The sequence below is a fragment of the Asparagus officinalis genome, chromosome 2 (genome assembly GCF_001876935.1).
Source record: "Asparagus officinalis chromosome 2, Aspof.V1, whole genome shotgun sequence".
NCBI classification, from domain to species: Eukaryota; Viridiplantae; Streptophyta; class Magnoliopsida; order Asparagales; family Asparagaceae; genus Asparagus; species Asparagus officinalis.
In genome coordinates this window covers 55557268-55569243 of record NC_033795.1, presented here as the reverse complement: position 1 = coordinate 55569243, position 11976 = coordinate 55557268, and the positions used below count along the sequence as shown (strand labels likewise).

The 11976-nt window shown below is 37.0% G+C and overlaps 1 protein-coding gene across 1 annotated transcript; it reads right to left on the bottom strand.

Annotated features, from left to right (window-relative positions):
- On the bottom strand, positions 10153-11727 carry LOC109829541 (pentatricopeptide repeat-containing protein At1g09220, mitochondrial-like). The gene is given in 1 exon segment (XM_020396623.1): positions 10153-11727. A coding segment is annotated over 1 exon segment (1503 nt). The 5' UTR covers positions 11656-11727.

Below are 11976 nucleotides of genomic sequence, written 5' to 3'. Positions count from 1 at the left end.
GCCTTCATCATTGATTTCATTAAAACTTTAAACGTTACAAATGAATTCAAATAACAAAGAAATAAAAATTATAACTTTCTTGAAAATAAACACAAGATCCGTTCGTCGTCTCTTGCTTGCGTGGGTCTTTAGCCTGTGACGGGGACGTCGATATCCGTGGACTACCTGGCAATCAGATCTGATCCAGAAAAATCGGGCAGAGCTTCGTCGATCCGCGAGGAGATCTAGAAACTTAAAGCGCCTATCTCGATAAAAGCGAGATATTTGTTCTTCTTAGTATTACCACAACAGGATAATACTAAGGATCGGGTACGGGTGATGTAGATCTGACGAAGAACTCTCTTGCGTTGAAGTGCTTGATCACTCTTCACTCCAGCAGGGCTTTGCCAATTCTCCAAAAATCCAGATCTCAAAAAATGAGGCTTAAGGCTTGTATTTATAGGCAAGAGGGGTTGCGGAGCGGTTAAAACTGCTTAAAGGGGTCAAATCTGCATTGAGACGCCCTAGGGGTGTCTTGGCCTGGCCGAGACACCCTTGGGGTGTCTCGGCTTGGCCAAGACACCATTGGGGTGTCTTGGCATGGCTGAGACACCGTTGGGGTGTCTTGACTTGACCCTTGGGGTGTCTTGACTTAGCCGAGACACCGTAGGTGCCTCAGTTCAGCCTTGAGACGTTTTCAATGCCCGTTTGACCGTTTTCGCTGTAACTTCTTCATCTGAACCCGGATTTGAGTGATTCCAAATGCGTTGGAAAGCCGACAAGGAATTCTATCAGTTCCAATGGTTGGATTATCTGTAGAATGAATGAGATACAAAGGGCGTTGTTCCTTTTGTAAATATCGCAGGGCTCCCGATTAGCCCGCACCTTCATTATTCCAGAATTCTGTCAGCTCACGTAGTTCGTCGATTCACTTCAAGCGTTCACCGACATCAATCGAACTCCTGTGAACCAGATAGTGACGTTCATCGTCATTCTTTAACACTGAGCTATTCGTAGAGACCTATAGGCAATTTTCGACGCCTACAAACATGGTGACAAAGACAAGGGTAAGAGATCTTTTGTAGGACCTGGAGGACCCTAGCAGAGGGGCAAGGATTCACAACACCAGCAGCAAGGATCATATAAGAAGGGGTCATAGCAAGATTCAAGAGTGCCGCAGCAATGCAAGATTTAGGGTGCTTGTTATAACTATAACAAGATCGGACATAGGGAAAAGGATTATCGCAGTGCACCAGCAAGAGGCTAGTAGGATAGAGGCCAGGGCCAACACCAGGGCCGTGGACATGGCGAACACCAGTAGAGTCATGGGAAGGCGTCAGCAATGCAGGGCGCCGGTATGCTGCAGCAGAGGATTGAGGCGCTTGCCGATCATTTCGAGGATTGAGGGGCTAGCAGGACAGGTCCACGCTATCTAGGAGATACCTCAGGGACAGATAGTACTATATGTTCCACCAGCTTCAGCACAGCAGTCTTCAGCCTCCGGAAGGGTTTATGGAGTTATACCACGCGATCATGGTGCAAGCGGAGCCATAGTGGAAGGTTCGTTCCTTTTGGGTAATAGTTGATCAGTTGACGAAGTCAGCACATTTCTTACCGATGAAGACGAGCTTCACAGTGGAAACTTATGTGAGGAGTTTCATTCGGGAGATAGTTTGATTACATGGAGTTTCGGAGACTATTGTGTCGGACTGAGGCTCAGTTTTCACATCTCATTTCTAGAAGAGTTTCCAGAATTCGTTCGGTAGACAGTTGTCATATAGTAGTGTCTTTCATCTGTAGATAGATGGTCAGATGGAGAGAGTTAACCAGGTGTTGGAGGATATGTTGTGGGCATGTGTCATCGATTTCCAGGACAGCTAGGAGAATTATATTTCATTAATTGAGTTCGCCTACAATAACAGCTATCAAGCGATGATAGGTATGGCATGTGTGAGGCGTTATATGGGAGGCCTTATAGATCCCTAATTTGTTGGGCTAAGCCAGAGGACAACTTAATACTTAGGCCACAACTTGTGAGGCAGACTACGAATAAGGTAGCGTTGATCAGACAGCATATTCTTGCCGCTCAGAGTTGGAAAAAGAGCTACGCAGACCAGAGGCGATGACCTTTAGAGTTTTAGGTTATGGATTATGTTATGCTAAAGGTGTCACCGATGAAGGGTGTTCAGCAATTTGGGAGACGGGAAAAGCTTGCCCCGAGGTATATTGGTCCGTTCAGTATTGTTGAGCATGTTGGAGCCGTATCATATAGGCTAGATCTTCCAGCATCGATGTTGGGTGTAGATGATTTTTTCATGTTTTGATGCTTAAGAAGCATTTGCACGATGAGGAGAAGTAGAGGGTGATTGATGCACCAAAGTTAGAGATTTAGTCAGATTTGACCACATTGAGGTCCCTATTTGTATTCCTGCCAGAGAGGACAAAAAGCTTAGAAAAAAGGTGATTCCTTTAGTGAAGGTCTAGTGGAGCCGAAAAGAAATTGAGGAGGTTTCTTAGAGTGTGAGGAATGAGGGTATCGACACTTAGCTCCTAATCACTCGAAACACATGGTATATATATGGGGGTTCCTTGTTTGGATTTTCTGCCCGACGTACTGGTTCGGTTAATTAGGGGTTAAGTGGAAGTATATCTATTCTTGAGAGTTAAGTGTAAATGATTGCTTGTAATGCATATCTGGAGATTAATAGTACGAGATGTGTATGGGACGGTTTCCTTGTATGGATTATTCCCTCATCACACTTTTCTCATATTATTAATCTCTAAGATACGATTGCGGAATTTCATGGACGAAATTTTTTAAGGGGGATGAATGCAAAACCCCGTGAATTTTGAAAGAATAGTGTGATTTATATATTTATAAATGAGTTTTAATTATGGTAAATATTATTTATGGGTAAATGATTTTGTTCACAATTGATTTGAGATTAATTAAGAGTTTCTATGCATTATACACCGATGCAATTTGAATCTGGAAAAATGACCAGTTAAGAGTATATATGTATTACACACCGATGTTGTTCAAATCTAGAAAAACACAAAAGACAAAAGTTGTTAGTCTCTTCAATAGATTTCCAACACTTCTTAAATCATCTCATTCTGAGTTCGGACAAAACAGTTAAAACCAAAATACCGAAAACTATCTTCTTAGTCTAACTGGGTTTCCTGTTTTGGGTTTTTGGTTTTTGGCTGTTTATATTCGGGCTCCTACCTATATATACATGTTTTTGTCACAAAAAACACACCTTTCTTTCAGTGTTCCAAACCCTAGCAGCCCCTCTCCTCCTCTCTCAAACCCTAGCCCAAAATTTGAGTTCTTGGGAAAGTTTCATGAGTTGGAAAGCGAGGAGAGAAGGCGGGATTTGCGGTGTTTGGCGTCGAACGATCATTTGCTATTCGTTTCAGAGGGTTGTGCACGTGTTAAGGTAAGATCACCATTGTCCAAACCTTTCCCTAGTTTAAAAATCAAGTTTTATGTGTTAATTATGATAATTCTCATGCTTAAAGTTAATCTGATAAGTTAGAATCTAATTTATGATGTTTAAATCTTAAATCAGAGCGATAAACAGTAGAATAATTCTATAATTGATTACTATAAATGATCATGATCATTAGGATTGTTTTAAAATATTTGCTTATTCTTTAATTTGGTTCATATGCACTAACTTGTTGAGATAAACAATATTTAGTTAATTAGAATGTTAAACCCTAGATTCATGCGTGTATATGATACCATCTTGATTAAACGAACCTATGGTTAAGTATTCATGAGTATTGAATCAAATTTTATTCATATAAGTTAAAAAATCGAGCTTTGAAGAAAAACAAGCAAAAACCCTAATCTGTGAAATTTTGATCTATTCAGTCGATTGATGTTGATATCAGTCGACTGACAGGAGGTCATCAGTCGAATGATTGCAATCATCAGTCAGCGCATGGGTTCATGTGTGCATTATTTCTGTTAATGACCTGATCAGTCGACCGCAGCTTTCTATCGGTCAACTGATCAGGTTCAAATTTGTGATCTTGGTTCCTTGCACGAGAGTTCATTGTGCGAACGTGTAGTGCAAGTTATATGTGGATATTTATGCATATTTTAGGGGGTATACATACGGAGATTGAGTACGTACAAATACATAATTCGGGATAGACAAATAGTTTGCAATCGTTATGAGTAACGACTATTCTAGTTCATTATAATTACGAATGGTTGGGTGGGGTTAGTTGGGTCCTACAATGAGACCGTGAATGGACTACACTCTGATTACGTTAGTCTGGACCGCAATAAGACAGCGATGGACTTCACTCCTTTATGTACTTTTCGCCCGTACGAGCGTGCACAGAGGTCGTTGAACCTATTTATCGGTCCACATGGTTATGCGCAAAGGTTGATATACCTATTTATCGGTTCATATGGTTATGCACAGAGGTTGATATACTTATTTATCGGTCCGCATGGGGATGCGATGAGTTGATATACCTATTTATCGGTCCGCACAAGGGTGTGATGAGTTGATGAATTCTAGAGAATGACGATTTAATAAATTTGATGATAACCTAAGTGAAGGTGATTATTGTGAAGGTATTTCACAACTTAGTTACACGGAATAGTGTATCGATATCTATTTTGCCTACTAAGGGTAGTATGAGGAGTTGAATGATATTCTCGGAGATGGTTGATGTGGTATTTCCCGTATTGCTTTCTTTTATTATTTCTTAGTTGGAATTTATATTTAAAAATTTATGACTTGAGACACATGGTATATACATGAGGGTTTCCTTGTTTGGATTATTTCGTTCGACGTATCAGTCTTGTGTTGTAAATTTCTAAACATAAATTTTATGTAGTACATGGTAAAATGATCTAGGTCGACTATGCACTTATAGGTAGAGCTTCCATCATACTTAGTAGCCCTTCCCCTAGGGGCGGATGGAGATGATATTGCTAGCGCTCTGACACTGTTGATTTCACTTTTTTTAGGCAGTGGAGCAGAGCTTCGAAGAGTCGCAGGTTGACATATTTTCAGCATAGTCACCGTCAGTCATTTATAATAGTTTCTGCTATACAGATGTTTAGTTTTGTTTTAAGTTGATTATTAGACTAGAATTTCATTTTGAGAGCTAAGAGAGCTTATGTACTTTTTAGTTGACTCTTGTAGTTGAAATTTTTGGATCATTTGTATCAGATTATTAGATATATTTTCTTTTATATCCGTTAAGACCTGATTATTTGGAGATTTATTATTTATTTCTTTGTTCTATTTACTGTCTTTATCTCTTTTATATCTGCTTGTATCTGTACTGTCATATTTGATTCCACTAGAGAGATATTTTTATGCTGATGAAATATGTAGTTGCACAATACGGGTGCATGATAGGTTTAGCAACTTTGATTTTACCTTGAACTGAAGATTTGTGTGAACTCGGGAACATCACATTGTGAAGCAAATACTAAGAAGACGGCGAATCATCGCCATTTGGCAAGGAAGAACCTGTTTGCTTGCACCCTTGGATTTTTTTCAGTAGCATGTTGAAGCAAGATCATCTTCCTCCAAACCTATCCCCTTTAGAAATTCATATTTTTAATATATATAATTAGTTAATCTAATGTATAGTGCTTATTTCGATAATTAGAAATTTAGGATTATCAAGTGTGTTGGAGCTGTTAAGTTCAATAAAATTATTTTTTAATTTCTTGTAGGCATGCATTAATTTTTCATATGCACATGCGATATCAAAAATGGATAATTCATTATCGGATTATGAATCGCTTACCACACTAGGGTTGTCCCCTAGTGGACGTGCGCATGATGCTCCACTATCACTTGAAGTCGATTCCACCACAATGCGTCGAATCTCCTCCAAGTCTCCTTGTTGTGCTTCAAAAAACTTCTAAATAATGTAAGCACTATCAAAATGAGCAAGTTTGTTAGAAATACATGGTTCAAAAGTATTATGCAAGAATTCTAACACTAACTTGTTCATTGTAAACATCATTTTATCATGATTGCTCCACTTGGATTTTTCCAAAGTGAGCACAATGTAAGAACAATCAATAACTTCCCACAAATCAATATTTTAGATTGAACAAATATTTTAAATATAAAACACCATTGATCATAAGAGAAGTTTCTATATTGTGGAGCAATACTAAGATCATAGCCTAAACAAGATGCACCATTCATATCTATAATTATAATTATATGCAAGCAAGACAAATGCAATCAAAACTAGATTAGCACAATAAGATAACTTGGATCTTTAACTCAAGACGATTAGACCTTAATTCAAAGAGCACAAAGCTCTGATACCAATTGAAAACACCCTAATGCCACTATAGAGAACCCTAGGGGGGTGAATAGGGTATTATACTAATCTAATCCGATTTTATACTAATTAAAAACTTATTAACAAGTATCCTACCAAACATGATACAAGCAAGATATGTTCAACGATGTTAAACTAAACAAGGAAAATATAAACATAGACAATATAGTGGATGAAATAAACAATGAGAGAATGGTAATAAAAATGAACACAAATATAAGTGCGTCAAGCCAAACTCAAATAAGCAATATGATCACGGAGTTCGGACCTTCTGTCCTACGTCTCCGCTCCCCACTCCTGGGAAGAAATCCACTATCACACCGGGTTTTTAACGTTCACCCGAAAATATTTGCAACGACACACTCGGTTTTTAGCTCATCGAAAGTTTTACAACACTCACAATGTAACCATACTAACTACCACCTTAAGTGTTAGTCCCTAGCCCGTGTTTCCCTCAAGTGCTCGGAATTATGACCTACCTCTAGGCTTTACTACCAACGCCACTCCTCTTGGGACAACTCCGTATCTCACCACACACTCCTCTCGATGTACTAGTGTATTACAAAGTGAACCTCATAATAATAGCTTAATACAACAAATGATTGTTCTCTAATATGGATGGGAACATAATATAAGCTCACACTCAATGATACACTCCCCACAATCCAAATTATAGTATGTATGAAAATACTAGAAGCTCAATGGTTGTGTGTGTAAGCAAAGAGTAGAAATAAAATCAATTAAACTCAATATAATCACTAGCGTGATAAAATGATAATCAAGCAATATAAATGTAAAGTTAGATTGAGTTTAGGGAAACTTCTCTATAGATAACAACCGGGAAAGAGAGAAGAGTGGAAGCTCAAACACAAATGGTGATCTCTTCTTCTTCTTGTGAAATTCTCTTCACAAACTAAACTTGTAAAAATGCTTAAAAGCTTTTTAAACAAACTTAAACCAAACTTAAAAGCCTTATAAAACTCTCTTAAAACATTCTCTTCAGTAGTAATAGAGATGGGTATAAGGAGGTATATATAGGAGACCCCAAAACACAAACAAAAACCCAGCAAAAAGACAAAAAAAAAACCCAAAAAACAAGGAGTCTGGAAAAATAGTCGTTATAGTGTTATAAGTTGACTTACGTTGTTTATAAGTCGATTTATAAATTAGTTGTTACAGGCTCAGACAACACACATAAGTCGACTTACGGGAATCATAAGTCGACTTACTATATCATAAGTCGACTTATAATTTTATAAATCATAGCAGAAACTATTTGCTAATTCCGGAGCAGTTCACAAGTCGACTTTCTCTGGCATAAGTCGACTCATAAACATGTACAGGCACTGTGCATGTTTGAAAATGAGTTCTTGAGTGCCTTTAAAAATAGCACAATAAATCTAAAAAATGTAAAACATTAGAAAATGAGTGTAAACATGAAAATAAACATGTTACAAAAACTGATTTTTAAAAAGCACTTTACATTTGTGAAATCTCATCATTTTGCAAAATCACATAAGTATGAGCATGTTGAAAACTTGATTTGTCAAAATGACTTAAACAAAACTTTGAAACACTTTAGAATGGATTTATACAAGATATAAAAATAGTATAAAAAAGTCTTCAATCCATAAACATAATATTTTTTTCCAAATATAATAGAAAATAAAACATATGAATATAAATGTATATTTGTTTCATGTCTATATAACTAAACTAAAATAACTTACCCTCATGAAAACAAACATGTATAAACAATTTTTGGAATTTATTTGTAAAATTTTTGTTTGTGGATAAAACCAAAAACCAAAATGTGTATGTATATATCTATATCTATATATATATATATATATATATAGAGAGAGAGAGAGAGAGAGAGAGAAACCAATAAAATGTGTGTGTATATGATATTGAGCTTAATGTACTAAACACACATAATATAAAACCTAAACTAATATACCAACCAATGATCTTGATCTTCAATAAGCTCTTTTTGGTAAACTTGCAGATGAAGCTTGAACTTAGATCTTCAACTTGAATTGCATTGCTTCATACCGATATTTCGCCAACCTCCATTGATATGATCGTTATGACGCAATTTCATCCAACCTCCAACATATTGTTTGTCTACAATAAATACAAAAACACAAATACTAGACAAACAATATTAGTAGTAAATTATTTGTTAAACATCATCAAAATAAAAAGGCTAACAGTCTATTTTGAAAATTTTTCCTAAAGATTTTAAAGCATGTATTGTCATTTTTGATGGATATGGTGTCTATGAATTAGGATAAAATTATTTAAATTTTGATTAATTATGAATAAAAGTCTTAATTTCAATTTAATTCACTTTGTATAAATGCAAAATTGATGATGAGAATTACCCTTGAGTTTTAGTATTCGTTAAATGACCAAAGAAATTTCGAACTTGCATTTCGCAACTCAGTTATAGTAAAGAAATAAGCTCAAAAGCAAGCAATCAAAATATTTTACCACATGCAATTCACTTTGCATCCCAACGTGTTTGTCTAATAGTGTAATTGCATCTGATTAAATAGTTATTTATTAAAATATATAATTTAGATTTGTAGAAATTATTTCTTTATAACAATGATATATAAATCCATAATTTGAATATTAATGTAAATCAGTAATTTAAGTATCTGATTAAAAAAAATCTAATTTGGAACTCTAAATCCCCAAAGTATAGAACCTGTAAAAATTATGTAAGAGATTAAAATATAGCATCAAATGTTCAATAAAAAAAGAAAAAGAAAACATATGAAAAATAATGTATAGTAAAGGATTTTGTGGCTGTTTGATTGGTTTCCATAAATGATACGAAATTGGTTTTCATGCTAAAAACTTGTTTCCATGCCTTTCCGATTGATTCCTTTAAAATCTAATTTTTATGTTCGGTTCACCTTAAATCAAGGGAAAATAATTTTCACATCAATTCATTGTTTGGTTGGTAACTAAAAAAGACACTTGTCTTTATGGAGATTTCCATGTGCATCCAATGGTTTTCTACCCTTTCTCATGTTTTTAAGCAAAACAAACTGCCCATCTACAAACAAATGTTTGATAAGAAATGAATCAAATAAAGGTAAGCAATGTTTTGATTTAGTAAATATACAATATGTAAAAGAAAATTCTGATTTCTCTTAAATAATCTTTTAAATCAACTTTGAATGAATAATAAAATGAATAATTATCTAGAGAAAAACTTATGTCAACTTAAGTGGACGTCCACTAAGTTTCTTAGTCATTGATGATCACTTGATTGAGCTACATTGTGGATGATCCGCTCTGTTAAACTTGATCTACATATTCTAAAACCCCAACACACTAAATTTGGGGTGAACCCATCGTGGTTTGACCATTCATCCACTCGTATCAATTTTAACGGTTTCGAATGAATAGAACTTTTTACATGGCTCGACGGAGGATCAAACCACGACGGGTTCACCCCAAATTTAGTGTGTTGAGGTTTTAGAATATATAGATCAAATTTCATGGAGCGGATCATCCATAATGTAGCTCAATCAAGTGATCATTAATGACTAAGAAACTTAGTTAACGTCCACTTAAGTTGACATAAGTTTTTCTCTAATTATCTAATCTAATTAATTGATGAGAAAATGAACAAAATTACTGTCAACTCATATTTGATTTATTTAATATATATATTATTACCAAGAGTATCTAATTTCTTTAATATAATCTTCGAGTCAAATTCAAACAATTAATTAGATGAATTATCAAATTATTTTCTAATAATTAATTAAATTTAAAACACATTTCTATTAACACTTTCCAAAGCTTCTACAACTTTCCCCCAACCGAACTAACCCCAGCAACCTTAACTAGATGCCTCTCATCAATCAACCTCCTCACTCTCTCAGCATCCCCAAACCTACCAGCCTCATTCAACATATTAGACAACACCACAAAATCCCCTCCATACTTTCTCCTCAAACTCCCTTATCCTCCTTATCACTCTTTCCCCAATTCCACCTCCGGACCAAACTTATACAACACCAACAATGTCCTCCACACGACCACATTCACCGCCACCGGCATCCCCCTTATTGTCTCCTCCGCCTCTTCCAACCTTCCCGCTCTCCCTAACATATCGATCAAACAACCGTAATGCTTGATATCAGGCTCAATGTCGTATTCGAACACCATGCTTGAAAAATATTGGAGACCCTCTTCGACTAGCCCTCCATGACTACACGCATTCAATACGCTCAAAAATGTGACACGGTTCGGTCTAATGTTTTTCTCGTTCTTCATGTCTTCGAATAGTTGAAGCGCCTGTTTTACCATCCCGTGTGTTGCGAAAGCTGTAATGATTGTTGTCCACGATACTAGATTCTTTCTATTTGATGTTGTGTCGAATAGTTTCTTGGAGTTTTCGATCGACCCGCATTTTGCGTACATGTCTATGAGAGAGTTTTCTACGCGGACGTCTACAAGTGTCAGACCTCCTTTATGACAACGAGCATGCAGCGTCTCACCCAGCTCGACCGACCCAAGGTTGGAGATCGAAGGGACGATTGCAAGAACTGTGATCTCCGTAGGCATTATGGCTCTCTTGCTCATTCTTCGAAACATGTCCAGAGCTTCTTTTGCTTGATTAGCTCGAGTGTACCCATCGATCATCCCGGTCCAAGAAACCACGTCGGGGGTTGGCATTCGTTCAAAAAGCTGTCTAGCCTTTTCAATCTCACCCGACAAAGCAAAGCCGGTTATCATTGCATTCCACGTGACCAAGCTTCTTTCAGGCATTTCATCAAACGCCTTCTTGGCATCAATCAAATACCCACGAGTGGCATACATGTTAACAAGAGAAGTATGCACATAGAGATGGAAAGCAAAGCCGTTCTTGACTACTAGGCAATGAAGCTGTGCTCCAATCCGAGCGCTAGATAAGTTAGCGCAGGCTTTGAGGAGGAAGGAGAAGGTGAAGGTGTCGACACAGATTTGGGGAGCGCAGAAGTGGAGCATTTGGTTGTAGAGGAGGAGGGAATGTTGAGGAGATGGAGACCGAGAGTAGATTTTGATGAGGGTGTTCCAGATGATGATGCCGGTTTGGGAGATTTGCGTTCGGTGGAGGGAGGAGGTGATTAGGTAGGCGTGGATTTGGTGGGCTGGGCCTGTTTCGGGCCGGTGTCGGTGGAGGTGGAGGAGGGAGAGGAGGTGGTGCTCATTGTTTTTTGTGAGGAGGTGGTGGTGGGAGGAAGAGGAGGGAGTAGAACAGGGGAGAGAGTTGAGGGGGGGTTTTTTGAATTTTGAGGGGAAAGGAGTTTTGAACAATGGCATTGGATTTAGGATAGATAGGGATCATTCGATAGCATTATGTATGTTTGTAATCACTCTCTAGCTCTCGAAATGGTTTAGTGGTAAAATGTTGAGTTTAGCACCTATGCTCATTTGTACACTCAAAAACATTGCGTTTAGAGAATTAGAACCTATTCTTATTCTTATTCGTACACCCAAAAAGGACCAAAATTGCTATAAATCTAATTCAAGAAGATACACCAGAAGGCAAAGAGCTCTCATAAATCAGTAAAAGCACATTACTTAGCCCTTTCGCTTTTGTTGGTTAATTTATAATTTGAAACATATATATAAGCCCTAATT